At 37.3% G+C, this 21,257-nt stretch overlaps 2 protein-coding genes across 9 annotated transcripts; both read left to right on the forward strand.

Annotated features, from left to right (window-relative positions):
* The first annotated feature begins 3,774 nt into the window (after positions 1 to 3,774).
* Positions 3,775 to 4,413, forward strand: LOC117576624 (U1 small nuclear ribonucleoprotein C). The gene has a single exon (XM_034261544.2). The coding sequence runs from the start codon at positions 3,892 to 3,894 to the stop codon at positions 4,324 to 4,326; it is 435 nt and encodes a 144-aa protein (XP_034117435.1). The 5' UTR covers positions 3,775 to 3,891; the 3' UTR covers positions 4,327 to 4,413.
* Positions 4,414 to 4,892: 479 nt separating this feature from the next.
* LOC117576618 (oxysterol-binding protein-related protein 8) lies at positions 4,893 to 20,802 on the forward strand. Of its 8 annotated transcripts, none has more exons than XM_034261530.2 (10): positions 4,893 to 5,919; positions 11,230 to 11,331; positions 15,760 to 15,809; positions 17,335 to 17,481; positions 17,544 to 17,775; positions 17,835 to 18,497; positions 18,804 to 18,961; positions 19,024 to 19,202; positions 19,257 to 20,384; positions 20,455 to 20,802. In XM_034261530.2, the coding sequence occupies exons 1-10, from the start codon at positions 5,493 to 5,495 to the stop codon at positions 20,690 to 20,692; spliced, it is 3,324 nt and encodes a 1,107-aa protein (XP_034117421.1). In that variant the 5' UTR covers positions 4,893 to 5,492; the 3' UTR covers positions 20,693 to 20,802. The 8 variants fall into 8 exon arrangements, with proteins under 8 accessions (XP_034117421.1, XP_034117422.1, XP_034117424.1 ...); XM_034261533.2 differs by having other exon boundaries at positions 4,898 to 5,919; positions 17,835 to 18,065; XM_034261531.2 differs by lacking the exon at positions 11,230 to 11,331 and having other exon boundaries at positions 4,895 to 5,919.
* The last annotated feature ends 455 nt before the right edge of the window (positions 20,803 to 21,257 follow it).

Genomic DNA, 21,257 nt, shown 5'->3' on the forward strand with positions numbered 1-21,257 from the left:
ACACTTATGGAGTTCCATATATAGTGCCAGTTTATTTAACTGCAACAATCCGACCCTCACACATTCGAGCTGGGAATCGAGAACGTATTCCCTGCATTATACGAAACTATCAAACGCATTTCGTGACGAAATTACCCAATGACCACGATGGACACTTATTGGCTGGATGCTTAGGTGGTCCCTCATATGAAATATTCAATTATTCGCCTTAAACGTCGCAATTAAATACAAATTCAAAATGGTCAAGGGAAGAATTTTCAATACGAAGTTTCTTATTATCCGATGATGGAAGTGGAAGACAACGTATTGAGTGGAAATTGCTCGTAATTTATGGATGTATCTCTACCAGACCCAATAGTTTTTGTTTAACACATCAAAACTATAATGAGAACGGACAATTAGTTGATAATAATAACCAACCGATTAATCATCCATTGCTTCTTATTTGCTTTAGTAATACTCCGGATGATCCTTGTCTCGACCAAGAGTTGAAATATGCATTCGAACACTTCTACATAAGCCTTTATGAAAGTACAATAATATACTGATAGTACACGATAAAAATAAGTTTAAAATGATGTAAAAATAATTTATTCTGCGAATTACTCGTTTTAAACGGAATATTTTTTAATACAATGAGTTTAATCACAATGAGTGACACGAATAATTTGATAGTGAGCCAACTACTATACTATATTTTTCCCGAATATATGTACAAAGTTAAATTTATAAATGTATATACGATTGATTGCCATTGTAATTTATTGATATATTTTGTTCCTAGAAATTAGAAATTAATTAATATTTCCTGGTTTGTTAACTGAGCAAATAAACAAATGAAAAATAATAAACAAAAGAGTGCACTAACAAAACATTTTTTTTTTTTCAATAATTTATTCCAAACGATAACAACAGATATGCTCATCCGAAGTGTGGCGATTAGTTTGAATAAAGTATGATGGACATTGTTCCAGCAACTTATTCTTAAAGGCACCCATATGATTTTGTATAAAATCATTCAATGTATCAATATCAGAATCCAGAATGGAGCCTCCCGAACCAGTTGAATCGATGCGATTACCATTTCTAAGTAAATGGTCAATATAACGATGGACATCATTTGAGTCGTTGTGCATTAACCAATGAGTAACCATTCCCAGTAATGTTTTATAGCTGAACATGGCGTTAATATAATCTGGTGCTAGACCGCGGTATATAACGTGTATGTAATCGACGCGCTTATCGTTATAAATGTTGTCTATATCCGGAAGCTTCGTAGTATCAGCGATTTTTAAAGTTGATTTCTTCAAATCTTTGTAGTCATATATGTCTCGAAACACATGGTTAGAATAACAGAGTTTATCTTCCGCAACACTATATTGTATGGGTGTGAGCAAAGTGAAAACCATGCACAACAAAAATCTACTTCTGCTCATTATTCGATAAGAAAAACTGAATGATTCTACTCAGAGATAAATAAAAGACTGATTTCCAATCAATACAAATCATGGGTTTATATATTCGAAACGTTTCTACGAGTATATGTATAATTTACTGCGACTGGAATAAATAATATAAAGTTGTTTTTTTTTTTTTTTTTTTTTTTTTTGTTACGTTGCGTCGTATAAATACACGTCGATTGGTGAGTTTTCGAATTAGTATAATTTGTTTGCTTAGCACAGAAACTATGAGATTGATACAGTTTTTAATTTGTTTACTGTTTGTCCAATGTGGTAAGTTAATTTTTTTTCGATTTTTGTTTAAAACTATATAGTAATATATGTATATTTTTTAGGACTTTCCTCTGAATGGAATTTTAAATCATATGTTCAGAATTACTTTTTTAAAAGTTTATACAATTTTAGACATCCTACGCGAAGAGCAACCGATAACTTGGCAGTCGCAAAAACTGTGAGAATCAGAAGTTTTGAAAATTATTTACTAAAGGATGACGACAGTTATTGCGAATCGAATTTGGTAAAACGCAGTTTGGATAATGTTCCCGATTCGCACTCGGCTTTTGCATTAATGATTGTTTATCTAATTGCTCGAGCTATAAATCCAAATGATTTAGCATATGTGGAATTAGAAAGACCTTACCATCCACGATTCTCACCGTTTCGTACAATAATTGTACGTAATGCTGCAAACACTTATGGAGCTTCGTATATTGTGCCAGTTTATTTAGCTGCAACAATCCGACCCTCACATATTCGAAGTACGGATCGAGAACCTATTCCCAGCTTTATTCGAAACTATCTGGAGAATCTCGTGACGAGATTACCCAATGACCACGCTGGACACTTATTGGCCGGATGCTTAGGTGGCCCCTCATTCGATCAATTCAACTTTTCGCCTCAAACGGCGCGTTTAAACACAAATTCGCGATGGTCAGAGGAGGAACTTGCAATGCGGAGATTCCTAATGTCCGATGATGGAACTGGAAGACGACGTATTGAGTGGCAATTGCTTGTGCTTTATGGATCATCTTCTACTCGACCTATTGGATTTTGCATGACCCATCAAAACTATAATGAGGCTGGACAATTAGTAGATAATGATAACCAACCGATAAGTCAAGCATTACCTCTTATTTGCTTTAGTAATAATCCAGATGATCCTTGTCTTTTCCAAGAATATAATTGATATAAATAAATCACTCGATATCTTAGATTGATAAAATGATAAGTATATTTAAAATCAAGTTTTTGTTGTGCAAATTTTTAGAAATCTATTTTTATTATTCTGAGAATTCGTTTTAAATTATAAATTTTGTTATCATTGTCAAATCGTCCACGCGAGTTACTTGGCAGTATGCCAAAAGATATGTTATTACTGTTGTTGTGCCATTATCAAAACATTTAAAAAAAATACGGTAGAGGAACCAACTAAATATATTTTTCAATATATGTATTTATTCCCGGAAATACAAATTTAAATTTATAAATACTTAAGCTTTAATTCCCTTTTTTTAACGAAATTCTTGGTATATGGGTAATTCCATGGCGGAATTTGTCCCGTGCGAGACTCTTTACATTGAAAATAACATAAACTGAAACAATTTTGAAAATAAGAAAAGATTATTTTTATAGCTCTAGATAAGTACTTTAATTAGAGCTAAGAATGGTTTTGGAATTTTCTTTTTGTTTTGTTTTCTGTTGTGATAATTACAAAAATTAACCAATTCGTACACAAAACCAAAAAATGAACGAAATTATATATTTTATCGGAAAACAGATCAAGTTCCTAAAATCAATCATAGCTCTAAATATAGTACTTATCTAGAGCTTTAAGAATAACATTCACTTATTTTTAAAATTGTTTCAGTTTATGTTATTTTCACTGCAGTGCACTGTAAAAAGTCTCGCACGGGACAAATTTCGGCATGGAATTACCCATATGCATTTTTTTTACCTATACAATACAAAGTCCCTAAATGCATACATTTATATCTCATTCCCTGCTTTCCCATTGTCAATGAAACTAACGAAAGATTACATAGTAGCAACAATTTGGGTAATAATATATTTTTTCGATTTATTTAAAAATTCATTTTAACGCGCCTTTTTATATTTACTCATGCAGCAGCGTGACCGCAAGATTAAATTTTAAAAATCCACGCAATATATACCAAATTATACCGCAGCCACAATTGCTTGTATGGGCCCACTGGCTTATATTTGTGGAATCATATCGATATCGATATCTTCATTTAAAAAATCAACTTACTTTGTTTAAGAGACTCTAATTGAAGGATTTTCAAATATAGACCTCTGGTCACTCTGTCAAGATTGTTTCGCTCTGCATCTTTTCGTAGTTTTCTGATTTCTGTCATAGTTTATGTGAATTTAAATTAATAACATAAACAATTTGCATTTGCTATATATCAGCATGCCGAAGTACTATTGCGACTACTGCGACACATATTTGACGCACGATTCGCCGTCTGTGCGCAAAACACACTGCACGGGCCGCAAGCATCGCGACAATGTGAAATTCTACTATCAAAAATGGATGGAGGAGCAGGCTCAACATTTGATTGATGCCACCACAGCGGCATTCAAGGCAGGCAAGATAACAAACAATCCATTTGCCGGACCCACACCTGGTAGCAAGCCCACTGGAGTTTCGATACCGCCACCGAATATGGGAGCACCACCACGACCAGGAATGCCAAATATGCCGCCTTACATGCCACCAATGATGAATCCACTAATGGCACCAACAGGCATTCGTCCGCCACCCATTCTTAACCCAATGGCTATGATGGGTCCACCACCGCCGCTGGGACAACTTCCGCCGCCTATAATGAACGGACCCAAATAGAACGAAATATTTTAATTAAGTAAAATTGTAAACATAGCTAAGATCATTTGCAAATACACTAAAAATGCGTATAAACTGTAAACTTGAAATGGACTAAAAAATACTGACACGAAAGCGCTATTTTTGCTCCACTTTGTCATGTATAGCTGCGCTCTTCGTACACAGTACGTGTGTGTGTGTGCTAAAAAGCTGTCAGCTGTTCGCACAATCCAGACTGGCGGCCACTTTCCAATTCCTCCCCAAAGGAATAACAACAAAAAAAAGCTCAACTTGTTCGCTTTATTTTGCACGCTTTTCCAGCGTCTTTGCGGCACACAAAAAATACTATAAACAGAGGGGGGCGGGGTGGTAAAAAAGTGGTGGTTGCTGCTGCTGCTGGGTGGTATGGGAAAGGGGCGCAGCATTGGATGAGCTCATGCGAAAGCCAAGAAACAAGTTTAGTTCAGCTTTTTGGAATTGACACACACACAAATATATGTGCAGGTACATATATGCATCTGTGAATGTGAATGTGTTTGTGTGGTGGCGCAGTGTGTTTTGCCCGTTTTGGACTCAGCTTCAGTTGTGTGTGAAACGCGAACGACGTCGGAAGCTCCCACGCGGCAAATACGACGACAACAAAAAAATTGTGTGTGACAAGCTCTCGCTGTGTTTGTATGTGTGTGCGTAGCTTCTTCAAGTGTATGCGTATGCGTGTGTGTAGTAGAAGAATAATAATACTGACTGACTGACCGCCTTCTCTAGTTGCTGTGTTTTGTATTTTGCAGCCATTTAGTAATTGCTACGTTACGTGGCTGCAACGTTGCCGTTGTTGTTTGTGTTGTGCGTTTCATTAATTAACTAACAATATTTTGGTGAGAGCTGCTCAAGTCACACACGCACACAACGACAGAGATAACTAGAACTTCAGTTCGAAATTGGCAACAACACAAATCACACAAGCAAAATTCTATGTGCAAAAAAATTATAAAAAAGTAGAAAAGGGAAACTCAAAAACAAAATCAATAATTGGCCGTGCGTACATGTATGTGTGTGTGTGTCAAAGTGTATTAGTGTATGTGTTAGTGAAGAATTTGGAGCAAATGCCATGCTGATTAAGCAATAAAATCCAAGAACACTACAACAACAATAACAACGAACGATAAGCGAAACTTCGAAACGACAAAATGCAGCAGCAACTACAACAACAACAACAATCTGGAGTGGCTACGCCAAGCAGCGGCAGCCATACGCCCGTCAACAACGCTGGTAGCTCAGTCACCGCTGCCGCCGTCGGCGTCTCTGCCGGCAGCAGCAGCAGCACGCCTATTCGCATTGGCAGCGCCAAACATGCAGGCGGCGGCGATTCATTAATTCCACCATTGTCCAACACTGGCGCCGCCGCTTCCTCACACTCTGTGCCCGGGACGCCGCAGCAGCAGCCGCAGTCACAGAGCAGCAGCGTACCAACGGCAACGGGAAGCCATCTGCAGCTGCAGAACGCTGGCGTTCTCTCGATGGCCGCCTCGAATCAATCGCTTGCCGCCGGCAGCAGCAGCATCAGTGGCATCAATATAACGCCACCAAATAGCGCTGGTCTTCGACAGTCCTCAGGTGAGTTCACAAATTACAACAAAAATAACAATAGCAAGAGAGCAACAGACACGTCAGGACATGTCAACCCAGCTTAGCCTCAATTGCTTTTCAATGTCGTACTCTCTATATGTGTTTGTGTCTTGTTGTTGTTATTTTTTGCGTTTTTGTTTTCTGCTAATTCTCGTTTGCTGTCTCATAAAACACCAGCTCAGTAGTGTTGCCAAGTCAGCTTTTTTTCTGTCAGATACAGCGAGCAAATCTGACTGTTTTATTCAAGCTTGTCTTTTTAACGTTTTTTATTTGCTATATCTGTATTGTTTTCTTTAATATTAAAGATAACTACACTTAATTATTTGATTAAATTACTTTTCTTTAAATTTCCGGTTTTTGTGGCTTTCATTTTGCACTTTAAATTGTTGGCAGCACTGCAGCTCAAAATTTTGCTCACTTGGCTGCTCTCTCGTTTCCACCTCTGTGCTGGTCTTGTTGTTATTATTTTTCTGTTTCGTTTTGATCATTTGCGTTTCTATGGCTGTCAATGCAAGTGTGAATGTATATGTGTGTGTGTGTGTGTACGCTTGTATATGGTAATCCGTGTTTCGTTTCTGTTTTGATTTTGTCGCTTCTCGCATTTCAATGGCAGCGATGACTTCGTTCGTTTGGCGTTTGAAACGCTTCCGCTCTATCACTCATTCGTTTATTCAGACTTGTCTCATTTCATTCTTGTTGTTGCTCGCATTGTTGTTGTTTGTGTGTGTGTGTGTGTGGGGCGTTAATTGTTGATTGAGTTCAGTTAGCTGACTGACCATGCGGGCGACACACACACGCACACACACAGTAGAAGCAACCACAATTTAAACACCAACCCATTCCACTTCCTTCCATATCACTTGCACTTCTTGCACCTGTTCGTTTCATATTTCATATGTATGTCTGCTATTTGTTTTTGTTTGTACACATTGTGCATTTGCTTGTGTGTGCCTGTGTGTGCGTTTGTTGTCGCCATAGTTTCTTATTGATTAGCATAAGGAAGGCGTTTTTTCTTTCGTCACTGCGTCACCACTTTTTGCACTCGAATTTCAAAAGATTTTTTGTATCATTTATGCACATTAGTTAGAACTTTGAATATTTCAAGTAAAGCTTTAGAGCTGTAATGGCGAACTTGTTCAGCTGTCTTAAACTGTAAACAAAATGTAAAGATATCGAACTAGTTCAGCTGGCTCTCTGTTGAACCAGTTGTTCCAAAATTTTGCAATCAAAAGTTCAAGCTGCGCTTTGACACTTTAGCTTACAAATTCAGTTTCTTATCACCTTTATTATTTGAAATATTGATATTGAAACAAAGCTACTTGTAAATATTATTTATTTTTATATATTAAATATTGTCATCAAATTTAAGCTGTTCTTTGCTGCTTTTGCTTATTTATTTGGTTTTTCTATTTTATTATATTAAATGTAATGGAAGTTCTCTTTAAAAACTTTTTGTATTTGCTTTGTCTATTTTAATCTACTAAATATTGATATAGATTCAATGTTTAAGCTGCTCAATTTTATATTACAATAAATATCTATATGTTTTCAATTTATTTGCTCGCTTTTGTTTTGCTGCTGAAATGTTTCCAATGAATTATTTAAAATCTAAGACCCAAGCAAACTAGATTCATTATAAGATCAAATATTATTTTTTACACATGACTAACAGAATTATTTCTGTTAATTAGACAATGTGTACATGGGAATTGCTCTATTTAATGAAGATTAAAAGCATCTAAGGGAATCTATTCAATGTTTGCTCTCTGGACTTTATCTTGTGTAATTGCTATATAAGCAGACATTCGTTTTATGATGGCTTAAATACTCCGTACACTTACAATTTTATATGCGCAATTAGCTTTTAGACACTTTTTACTGCCCTCCAGTGCTGCACAGTGGGCTCAAAATGGAGAATAACTGCAGGCAGATGGGCACGATGGGAACTGCGGCATTTACACCCACACTCCCCTCTTCAACCCCCTTGGGGAGGGGGGGCAAGAATGCGCAAAAACAAAAATCGATGCGTCGCTGCGTTTTGTGATGTGTCCATTTCTTGTTTTTCATTTTTTCTCTTTTTGACGCACATACAAATACAAATATACTATGTAGAATAAGGGCAAGACGCAGAGGGGGGTGAAGGGAGGAGGAGGAGAGTGTGGAAGGGGGGGGGGGGGGGCATGCTGCATTCTATTTTTGTTTCGTTACGATTTTTTGAGTGGAGCAAAGGTCATCAGTGAGAGCTGCACCATGAACTTTTGCTTCAGCGTAACTCATCCGCCCCGTTGGCCAGCCTCTTCATGATGTTTGTTGTGTGCTGTCAAGGGGTGGGCCAAAGGGTGAGGGGGCAGCTCCATGTTAATGGAATTTACTTGTGCACTTTCATAACGAATAAATTCGATCGTCATCTGCTGGCTATCTGCATACATTACTTATAGCAAAGTTGTCAGTGTCTGTGTGTGTGTGTGTGTGTGTGTGTGTGTGTGTGTGTGTGTTGAATATTTCATAGCAGGCTTTTGGGCAAATTGCCGTGTAATAAATTAGAGCGAGAGAACCCAGAGAGAAACTTGATGCACACACTCACATAGAGTAAACATATGTGTGTGTGTATGCATATTGATTGCCCGCTCCAACTGGCGTTTGCATACTTAATGAGTTGCCCCACACACACACACACACACACACTCACAACAACTTGGGGCAGCCTCGCTCCACTTACACTTGCCGCGTGCCACATTTGACCAGCCAAACTACATAATATAGTAATTGGATTATATAATACACACATACATGCATACATATCTATGTTTGTAAATTCTCAAGTGGCAGATGGGTTCATTTTTCGACGTGACGTCACTTTGCTTGCCACAACTGCAACTGCAACGAATTCCCAGTTGGTGGCAACGAAAAAACAACTAAAATAAAACATCAACTAAAAGTGCATTCCCATGTTGATGTCATTCATCAATCGAACACGCCTTCGATGACCATTAAGAGGCGCCACACACACACAGTTCTATATATCCGCTTTGAACTTTGAACTTTTCGCACTCGGCTGTAATCTTAGCGCAGGGTTTAGAGCGTAATTGCGTAATTGAATCGCCTGCTGCTGCAGCAAGTGCTTTATTTAAAAATCAATCAATGCATCGTATCGCGGCATCTCATCGCCGAAGCTTAAGGACGCCACATCGTCCAATTGTGGACTGCGTGCTGAGCTCGTCGCAATATCCAATATCCGATGGCAGCAAATTGATAGCAGCTCTTAATTAATTTACAGCGATTAATAGACACGTACCATAGAAAAACCCAACGAGACGCCCCCATGTGGCTTATCAATTGTTGAGATACGGTCAGCTGGGGTTATTTATAAATTGTTATAAATTAAATCAATTAGATTAGATCGCTGTCCAAGATGAGTTTTCAAGCGTGAAAGTATTGTATTATTATTCTTTATGCAATTGATACATTTTCTTGATTTTAAAGCCAAGATGCTATCTTCATTTGAAGAAGGATTTAATTACCATATTATAAGTTTCTAATCTCCAACTTTCATAAAGAAAAAATATAGAAGAATCATAGATATACATATTTAAACTTATCTAATTCTGATTTTAAATCTTTAGAAACATATTGAGAACACTTTCCAAGTGTGTTTCAGTTGGGGTTATTTATAAATTGTTATAAATTAAATCAATTAGATCAGATCGCAGCTCAAGATGAGTTTAAAAGCGTGAAAGTATTGTATTATTATTCTTGAAGTCATTGATACATTTTCTAAATTTTAAAGCCAAGATGCTATCTTAATTTGAAGAAAGATTTAATTACTATATTATAAGTTTCTAATCTCCAACTTTCATAAAAAGAAGATAAACAAAAAAGAGATTTCCTAAGTTATATAATTCTGGTTTTAAATCATACATGCAGTGTGGTATTTGAATATCATATTATCTGAAACATATGGAGAACACTCACTAAGTGTGTTTCAGCTGAGATTATTTAGAAATTGTTATAAAGTAAATAAATTAGATTAGATCTCAGTTCAAGATGAGTCTTAAAGCGTGAAAGTATTATATTATTATTCATTATGCAATTGATACATTTTCTTGATTTTAAAGCCAAGATGCTATTTTAATTTGAAGAAAGATTTAATTACCATATTATAAGTTTATAATCTTTAACTTTCATAAAAAAAGATTAATAAATAAGAAATTTCCTAGGTTAATTCTGGTTTTAGGTAAATCTTACATGCAGTGTGGTATTTGAATATCATTTTATCGGAAACATATTGAGAACACTCACTAAGTGTGTTTCAGCTGGGATTATTTGTTAAATTGTTATAAATTGTATTAGATCTCAGTTCGAGATGAGTCTTAAAGCGTGAAAGTATTATATTGATACAATTGACACATTTTCTTGATTTTAAAGCCAAGATGCTATATTAATAAAGAAAGATTTAATTACTATTATAAAAGTTTCTAATCTCCAACTTACATAAAGGAAAATATAGAAAAATAAAAGATAAATCTATCTGATCTAATTCTCATTTTAAATCGTATTATCTGAAACACATTGAAAACACTCACTAAGTGTGTTTCAGCTGGGATTATTTATAAATTGTTATAAATTAAATGAATTAGATTAGATCTCAGTTCAAGATGAGTCTTAAAGCGTGAAACTGTTTATGATTATTAAAAGGAATTTTTACATTTTCTTACTAAGATGCTGTCTTAATTTGAAAAAGAATTTAGTTGCCATATTAAATCTTCCCAATCTCCAACTTTCATAAAGAAAGAACATGAACAAATGAGATTTCCCAATTTAGCTAATTCTGATCTTAAATTTTATATGCAGTGTGATATTATGGGAAACATATTGAGAACACTTACTAAATGTGTTTCCGTTTTTTATTCTTCTTCATTTCTAAATGTATTTTATTCGATTTAAATGTGAAATTCAGCTGGCAACCATTTACAGGGTATCTGCCAGTGCTATAACATTTTTATTTCACTCTAAAATGTCTTTCATATGATTGGTGTTTTAATTCTTTTTTTATCGCATTTCAATTATTACAAAATTTAAATGTTTCATTTGTATTGTCTTATCAAATTTACCAAACAAAACGTGTGTAAATGTTATCAATGTGATGTCTATAGTTAATAGTGATAAACATAGTAATAGAAAATAAATACATACATAGATAAACTGTTCGCTTTCTCTTTCTTCCCAACTCTCTGCCTCTTTCTATTTACCTCTCTTCTAACGTATTTCATTCTATGTTGAACATTGAACTGTGTGCAGTATTCGATTTCAAATTCAAGCGTCGACCTTCGCAAAAAGTGCTCTTAACCAAACTGCCCTCCACAGACAGTTTGAGCAACAGCCCAGCGCCATCATCGCCAGGTGAAGTGAAGTTTGTTTGTTTTCTCAAAATTAATGCACCCCAAAATCATCAACACGATCAAACAAAAGAAAACAAAACGCAATCAAAATGATAACATAACAAATGAACAACTCAATAGATTGATCACAGATCGTAAAACGTACAAAAAAATTGCAAAGAGATTATCCATCCATTCAATTGAATATTCACAAATTCCATTAACCATTTTTGTGCACACTCATTTCTCATTTCGCTTTTGCTTTCTCTCATCATCATCATCATCATCATCATCATTATAATTATCATTAGCTTTATTCACACATGTTTTTAAGTACGCATTTTGTATGCATTTCTTGAAGCATTCAGATACGTATACATATAATACTTCTATAGCTAGACGTAGATGTTTCTACTTATATGGCACACTTAACCCTGACCGTAGAAACAAAAAAAGATACAAAAAAAAAAAAAAAAAAACAGTTTCCAGCCAAGCGCGTCTCCATTTGCCAGTGACGCACTTGGCTGTCATTTGTATCATTTTCTTTTTTATAGTATATATATAAATAGTACATATTATCTTTTTCGTTGTTGCTTTCATTCATCTTCGTGTCTCCATCTTGACATCCTTAGCCAGCATTACAAAAGGGTTTATTGTGATTATTTTGCGTCAAGCATTGTATAATTTTAACAGCAAAAACCCCTCGATAAAAAAAAGATGACTTTCAACCTGTCATAGTTGCTTCTATATCTTATCGCTCTATGGTTATACTTGAAGAATTTTCGCACTCTCGATAAGCTATAATTAATGTACAAGAGTCAACTTGAACAGCAATTTGACTGCAGAACTTTATGATAAGATTTTTGTTTTCCCCTCCTTTTTTTTTATACTTTTTTTCATTCTCTTGTTGATAACAAACATGTTTTTTTATTGCTCTTGAGCGACGTGATTCATCGTGTGCAAAGTTTTGCGACCTGTCAGAGTACCATAAGAAACTATGACTAATGGACTCGCAACACCTGCTGCTCGTATTTGTTTTTGTTTTATCTAGTATTTGTCTATCTATCCATCATATCGATAAAAGTTTGCATTGAAATGTTCTGTTCTGATTTTTGCGGGTCCCACACACAAACATCTGGCTAGAAGTCAACAACAAAGCAACATTGCAAGGCGGCGAACATCAAATTTATTATGTTTATTATTCAATTGGTTAACACATGGCAACACGTTAGCTGTGGACTGTAAAGCTTATTAGGCCATGGCTAACACGTGGGTTGCAAACGATAAGAGATTTACACAGAGAGAGAGAGCGCTGCCTCTAATTGATTTAATGAGATTTCAACAGATGCAAGTTAATAATATAATTGTACGTTAATTGTAGCCAAACATTTGCAAGTCTGTTAGCATATGAAAAGTTTATAGTAATGTGGAAGGAAATACAAAAAAAAAAAACAGTTCTGATTTCCTTTGCGAAATAATGATTTAATATACAATATATAGGTATACAAAAAAAATCTCTTCTGATTTCCTTTTTGAAATGATGTGATAAACTATGTATATACAATCATCAAAATTGCTAGTCTAATTCCCTGTAAGAAATTATCTTATGATATACAATATGTAAGCTATAGTAACAGGTATGGAAATCATAAAAAGTGCTAGTTTAATTCCCATTATAAAATGATGATATGATGTACTACATAAGCTAAAGTAACAGTGAAGGAAATCCAAACAAATACTATTCTGATTTTCTTTTTGAAATGATGATTTAATATAGAAAATGAGCTATAGTAACAGAGATGGAAATACGAAAAAATCATTTCTGATTTCCTTTTTGAAAAGATGATGCGATCTACAATATGTAAGCTACTTATAGTAATAGGGATGGAAATCATAAATATTGCTAGTCTAAGTTTCTTTTAAGTGATGATTTAATATACAATATAAGCTATAGTAACAGGGATGGAAATTCAAGAAAATGCTATTCTGATTTCCTTTTTGAAATGATGATTTAATATACAGTATGAGCTATAGTAACAGGGAAGAAAATACAAAAAAGTGCTATTCTGATTCCTTTTATGAAGTGATGATATGATATACTATATAAACTGAGTCTATAAAGAGTGCTAAACAAATCTAGTTTCATTTAATACGTTGTAGAACTTACTATAATCGATGTGACGCAAACATAAAGCCTGTGGCGAGAATTTAATGAATGAAATTAACAAAGTCACAACCAGAAACGTGTTAATTAAACGTGTTATGAGCAGGAATATTTAATTCATACTTTTTAATTCAATAAAGTATTGGAATTTCGGATCGCAACAAGTATTTGAGATGCCTTGAAATGAGATCTACGGCTTAAAATATATTTATTGAATTTTTTTATATTTTTAAATTCAAATTTTGTTATTGGAGAATTACATATACCGATCACTAAAAGTATTTTAAGTTCCTTTATTTTTATGAATATATAAAAACGTATAAAATTTCTATTAAAAGATTGCGTAATTTTGTAATTGATCATTAATTGTCGACATTATAATAAAAACTGAGAATCTGCGAATCATCACGTAGCTGAAAGTTATAGAAAAAGATCCAAGGAAGTATTAAAAACACAAAAAAGAAAAAACGTATATTTAACACGATGAGCACGTATAAGCTATTATAGAATACAACTGGTTGATGATCGATTGCGACTACGTATGCAAAAAAAAAAAAAAAAAAAAAAAAAAACAAAAACTATATAAGCTGAGCATTAATGAGTTGATACTTGGGTTACACACGCTGCGGGATCACTTCTCGTGAGCTCATTGTACACAAAGTGAGCGGAGGGGGAAGTGAGGAGTCAGAAGTGAGAAGGGAGCGTGAAAGAGCAAACTACACACACATACACAGTGACACTTCACATGTATATCTAAATAGTTAGGCCAGCTAATAACCTCATCGATAACGCCCCAAATGTTTGCGTTGACGCTGCGCGAAAGAGAAAGCAAGCGAAAAGCATGAAGTGTGTGCGAAGAGGGAAAGGGATGGCAGAGCGCTAACTGCGCTGCTAGCGTCGACGTCGACGTCGACTGCACATCGACTGATATCATATCCAACGTGTTGTGTTTTGGCCTTTGTGGCGTGTTTGGGGCCAACAAACAATGTTTTTTTTTTCTGCGTTTCGTTGCTTTTGCTTTCGCTCTATCATCTCAGCGTATCTCGCATTGATGCTGCCGCCGCCGCTGAGGCTTCTGTCGTGTTAAAGTCTCTCGCGAAATTTGAAAAATGTTTTCAAAATATGTTTTGATTTTGGCTAGCATACAAAACAGCAACAACAACAACAACAACTACATAGCTAATGGCTCATTATTATATGGCAAAGCAGCGACGCTCGCGTCGTCGTCATCGTCCGCTGGGCCAGTCAAAGGCAGCTGCTGCTCTTTGGGCATTCAGTTGTCGTTTGCGGCTCCGGCTCCGTAGTTAGCTGCGTTTTGTTTCGTGCGCCACACGCCAATATATAATATATATCTCAATCAGTCAGTCAGTCAGCGAGAGAGGAGGCAGAGCATCCATCTGAATAGTTGACGCGGTTTTTAGTTACACTCGCAATTCGAATTGAAAACAAGGAGAAAATCACGCATACGCCATGTATGAAATTATGCAAAGGCGACAAACAATTAACGCAATTAAACGCCGCTCACACATAGCTCAGCTGTGAGATCAGCAGCAGCAGCAACAACAAATATCAAAAGCAAAAGAATTTGTGATGAATCTACTACAAAGCAAGTGCCATAATATTTGACGCCCTTCTTCCCGTCCCACCCCCAAAAAGATATTTATTTTGTTTCACTTAATAAATTGCGTATTTTTAGCGCAAAAGATAAAATACTAATAATATGATGAATAACAACAACAACAACAACTATAATAATAATAATAATAATTCGCTAGCGAGAGCGCAAGAGTTGATTGCAATGCAAGTGAGCGAGCACAGAAAGAGTGAGTGAGTGAGAGCGAGCGAGAGCAGCTCCCAAAAGAATCTGAATCTTGGCGGGGCACGTGTGTACGTGTGTGTGTGCGTGTGTGTGTTGCTTTTGTTTGTATTGCGAAATAAATTAAAACATATTCGTTAAATAAATAAAACAGAAAAGCGACCGCGCGTCTGTTGTGCGAGAGCTACCTTGAGACAATGTTGATTTGTATTATGTACATAAACACACACACACACACATACGAACACACACACACACACACAGTGATCTACACATCTATAGAGACGGTGGAAATGTTTCCAAATTTTAGAACTTAACCGAAACAAACAACAACAACGAAAACAAAACAAAAACATTGTTCAATTCACTTTTCGCGGGGGCTCCCATCATAAAAAAAAAACAAAACTTACAAATCTCGCCTCGCGTCGTCGCATTTAAAAATAAATCTAAATTTTTGATACTCTTTGCAGGAATCGCCAATTGGGCCTCAGATAATCGCGATGGCAATCTGGCAGATAAGGCAAGTGCAAACCAACCAAAGCAATATAATAATATTTCTATAAAAATAAAGAAATCTTTTCTAAAACTCATCGAACTGGGTCAAGAATTGTAATGTTAGAAAAAGAGACCAAATGCAGTCAACTTCAACTGATAACACTCAAGTTATTTGTTGTGATAACGCAACGTTGTCTAATTCAGCTGTAATCACCATAATGACTAACTCATAGATAGCACACTCTACATATTAGATATTGTATTTGGAAAAAGGCCACACACACACACAATCACACTCAAACACACACATTTGTCAGTCCTCAATTTCAATTGGCAGTTGCAAATATTTTCGGGCTTTTTTTTTTTTTTGTTTATCAAATCGCAGTCCGACATTTATTTGTTCATAATTCACGTTTTAATCGCAGTATTTTTAGCGGACAGCAAAAATGTTTTTTTTTTCTTTATACGTCGAACTTTCATGATAATAAATTGAATTAAATTCCTGAATAGCAACGGCAAAAAAAAGTGTTCAAAATTAAAGATACAAAACGTTTGTTAAATTGATAATAAATATTGTGTTTAGAGAAATACATTAATTCACATTTATTAAAATTTTAAAATATTTAAAGCAAAACAAGTGTTGTATTTTGAATTCATATAAATTATAGAGTAAAAAGTGTTCAAATATGATTTTTACTGAAATACATTTTGGTGCTAAGAAATTAATTAATTCAATAATAATTCACATTTATTGAAAATTGAAAAATATTTAAAAAAAATCAAGTGTTGTATTTGGTTTTATTTAAGAAGAGTATTTCAAATTTAAGTTCAAGATTAAAGATAATAAATATTCTTTTTATTCAAATACATGAATTCACATTTATTAAAATTTCAAAATATTTAAAGCAAAACAAATATTGAATTCATATAAATTATAAAGCAAAGAGTGTTCCAAACTTAAGTTACAAATTATCAAATTATAAATGATAATAAATAACGCATTGAATTCAAATTCAAAAATCTTTAATGTTGAATTCGAGTGTTATACAAATTTTTTGCCCATCACTTAAATGTTAATAAATAAGCAAACAAATTAACGATTTATTTGTGAATAATTTATATTTAAATCAAAGTATTTTATGGAGAATATGTTTTTGTTTTTCGTAACTGATAAAAATCATTCGTCTATTGCTTACTTTGATGCTAAATAAATTAAATTTGATTCGGTGCAAAATGTAAGAAATTAACAACAAACTTTTTTTTTAATAGTTTTCCGCTATTTTCAAGTGTGTATTTTTCCAAAAAAAAAAAAAAAACAAAAAACCAAAAAAAAAAGTAATTTCATAATAAACGCTAATTAGATTAACAATAGCTGCCGATTTCGATTTTGAGGGCCGCCCAAATGTTTTAGAGCAAGTTGAGCGTTTGCTGTAGATACACTTATAAATGTTTATTGGCTGTTTGAATGTTTTCCGGAGCTGCAGAAAGGTCTTCCGCAATGCCACACAACTATTTCCACCATGACTAATTTTACTCTGAAATTTCAACAGTCTGCGGCAGATGCGGCCAAGCTCAATCGCAAGGAATCCTACAAGGCGCAGCGAAAGAATTACAGACGCGAAAAGAAACGCGTGGCCAGCGAGCTGATGAATTCGCTTCAGGATCCGGCGGTCATAGTGTTGGCTGATTGGTTAAAGGTGAGTTTGAGATTAACTTCAATCCTTACTTGATAACTTACGATAACTTTGATTTCGGACAGGTTCGCGGTACTCTCAAGTCCTGGACGAAGCTGTGGTGTGTGCTGAAGCCTGGCTTGCTGCTCATCTACAAGAGCCAGAAGACCAAGAGCAGTCACTGGGTGGGCACAGTGATGTTGACCTCGTGTCAGGTCATCGAACGTCCCAGCAAAAAGGATGGCTTCTGTTTCAAGCTCTTCCATCCGCTCGAACAATCGATTTGGGCGCCACGCGGCCCCGACAAGGAGACCATAGGTAAAGAGTCCACTGAAATAATGAAATAAATATGATATTAATTCCAACTTCTCTTCTAGGTGCTGTGGTGCAACCGCTGCCCACCGCTTATCTCATCTTTCGAGCGCCCAGCCAAGCGGCTGGCAAATGCTGGATGGATGCCTTGGAGCTCTCGTTGCGCTGCTCGGCGCTGCTGTTGCGCTCGAATAGCAGCACCACACCATCGAGTGCCTATGCCGGCGAGCCGCTGCCTGTGTCCCATGAGACGCAGTGGTCGGAGGCCGACTACGAGAAGCATTTCAATGAGCACGGTAAGTGGATGCAACAATGGTTGGTGGCACCTGCAACCTGCGAAGCAACACAGGAGTCTTCGCGCTCCGATAATAGCATCTCGTCGCGTGCCCAGACGCCACAGCTGCTGCAGCAGCTCTACAGCAGTGCGGTCAATAATTGGGAGCGCACCAAGCGTTTGCCACGCTTCGGTCAACGTGTGGAGCGTGCTGGAACGCCACGTGGCAGCGATGTCTCGAGTCTGTCACAGTTTCAGCATCATCACCATCATCAACGACGACGTCTCAGTCCGATTAGCAAGTCACTAACGCTGGCCAACAGCAGCAGCAGCTCCAGCGATGAGGCTGACGACGATGATTATGCCAGCAGCAGTGTTTCGATGGCCTTGCCACGCCCAGTCAGTGCGCCGCCTGTTTGTCTGATGCGTCCGCGTTTCCAAATCAATGTCAAGGGTGAAGGCGAACTCTTCAGTCCCCCCACACCACAAAAAAACTTTGTTGTAGTTTGTGCTAAGCCAAAGCTAAGCTAGAGACGGATCTGTGTGTGTGTGTAGCTTATTGAAGTAGTCTCGAATTTATTGTCGTTGTTCTTCTTTCGAAATTCATGTAATTGTTATGTGCAATCTTTGGGCTAGTTGCCTGCTCCATCAGTGACCACCATCATTTTTAGCCCATAACAACACATACACATATGGAATAGTCGCGCATTTGATTTGTTCTTCGGGCACATTTTGACATTGCATTTGACACTCGTTACAGATCTGGACGCTGACAGTCAAACTGAGGCGCCCAATGCGGCAATGTCGGGACTGGACACCGATTCGGAGTCGGAGCAGGCACCGGACGACGAAGGTGTGTGTCCCCTGCAGTGTGAGGAGACGCCCTACGTACCCTACGAAGAGGAGGAGTTTGGTGCGGTAAGTCGAAGGCACTTTAATCACTTTAAACAGTTTACTCATTTATTTATTCACTACTACAGCAAGGCGAGCAGGTGGAGGAGCTGGCCGATGAGAACAAGAGTCTCATCTGGTGCATTGTGAAGCAGGTGCGTCCCGGCATGGATCTAAGCAAGGTGGTGCTGCCCACTTTTATACTCGAACCGCGCTCCTTTCTGGACAAGCTCTCTGACACTTATTACCACGCCGATTTGCTCTCCAAGTAGGTTCGAAATTACTTTACATTTCGTTTTCATACTAATCACTTTCTTCACAGAGCGGTGCGTGATGATGATGCCTTCAATCGCATGAAGCTGATTGTGCAATGGTACCTGTCTGGATTCTATAAGAAGCCCAAGGGCCTCAAGAAACCCTACAATCCCATATTGGGCGAAACATTTCGTTGCTATTGGGAGCATCCCAATGGCAGTCGCACCTTTTACATCGCCGAACAGGTGTCGCATCATCCGCCTGTGTCGGCATTCTATGTGACAAATCGCGAGGATGGCTTCAGCATTACGTGCTCCATCTTGGCGAAATCGAAGTTCTATGGCAATAGCACATCGGCCGTACTGGAGGGCACGGCAACGATGACTCTACTGCCCCGCAACGAAATGTATACGGCGAGCACACCATACGCCCACTGCAAGGGCATTCTGATGGGCACATTGTCCATGGAGCTCGGCGGCAAGATAAACATCGAGTGCGAGAACACCGGTTACAAGACGGAGCTCGAGTTCAAGCTGAAGCCATTCCTCGGCGGCTCCGAGGCCACCAACGTTGTTGTCGGTAAAATCAAATTTGGCAAAGAGACGCTCGCCACCATCCAGGGGCATTGGGACAAGGAGTGTCGCATCAAGGATTTGCGCACAGGCGACGAAACGGTGCTCTTCAAGGCGGACAACGAAATGCGTGCCAAGCGACTCACACGGCATCTGGTGCCCATGGACAAACAGTTGCCCACAGAGTCGGCACGCTTGTGGCATTTGGTCTCAGAGGCTATAGCAAACGAGGATCAAGTGGCGGCCACAAATGAGAAAACAGTGCTCGAAGAAGCGCAACGTGCGGCGGCCAAAGAGCGTGCAGAGAACGATAAGCAGCATCAACCGGCGCTCTTTGAGCTGGACAGCTACGGGCAATGGGTGTACAAGTATGCGGATTTGCGGCCATGGAATCCACGCAACGATGTGCGACAATACGAATGCGATTACAAGGTGCTCACCCAGACACGAGTGAGCGAGACGACGGCCGATGAGGAGCCCATTATACGCACGCGTCAACCAATGGCGACCAAGGTAGCCAAGGCCAAGAACAAGACGTTGGTGCTGGGGCCACGCGATACCAACTCGGATTCAAGTCAGTCGCCGCAGGGTGCAAAGAGAGGCTCCAATAGCTCTGTGAAAAAGTACGTAAATGTTTATTTACTCTTAAAGATATAATTTGTAATTTATTCCTTTTCCTATGTTCTCTTCTAGTCTCGCTTTGGCTTTGGAGCAGGTGAATCAATCGCTGGAGAATCACACGCGGCAGCTGAATGACATTTCGCGACGCTTGGAGCGCATGCAGTATCAGCCATCCAACAGCAGATCGATGTACTCCCACGATCATGGCATCGTCGGTGGCGGGATCTCGCAATCGATTGTGGTCAAGTCATTGATTTATGCATTAATTGGGCTAACATTCAGTCTGATATTGCGCTGGCTGTTCAAATAGTTTTTTCGGTTTATATTTTTATACATTTAAGTAAACTTTTGAGCTATATATAGTCTACGTTCTATACAACATATATATAGATATATATATACATATATATTTATACACTTGATATAGTAGCTATATACCCCCAATGCGCCTATATTGTATTTGTATATTCTGTCCCACAAAAACAACTATAACAACAACACATGCCTTGGCCATCTGCCAAAGACGCGCAGTCGCAGAGTCAATCACGAATTATGATTAAGTTTAAAATGGTCCATGTCCCAAGAGTCCATGTCAAAAGAGTTGAGATGCTGATGAAGCAGATGACCGACCACCCGCCTCCTCCCATTCAGGTACGTCGTTTAAGCTTAGGCGTTTTATAATGCATACACACACAGTATATTATAATATTATTGATATATATCTTAATTGCACTGCAAGTAAACACAAAAACCAATTCGTCAAAATTCCATTAAATTGTAACCAATTCCTGCTGTACTATTTTTTTTTTTGTTTGTTTGTTTTTTATGTTCATTGTTTAAATGTTAAGAGAGGCTTTTCTGCTCGTTGAGACCCA

Source organism: Drosophila albomicans, chromosome 2R (genome assembly GCF_009650485.2).
Source record: "Drosophila albomicans strain 15112-1751.03 chromosome 2R, ASM965048v2, whole genome shotgun sequence".
In the NCBI taxonomy this organism is placed as follows: domain Eukaryota; kingdom Metazoa; phylum Arthropoda; class Insecta; order Diptera; family Drosophilidae; genus Drosophila; species Drosophila albomicans.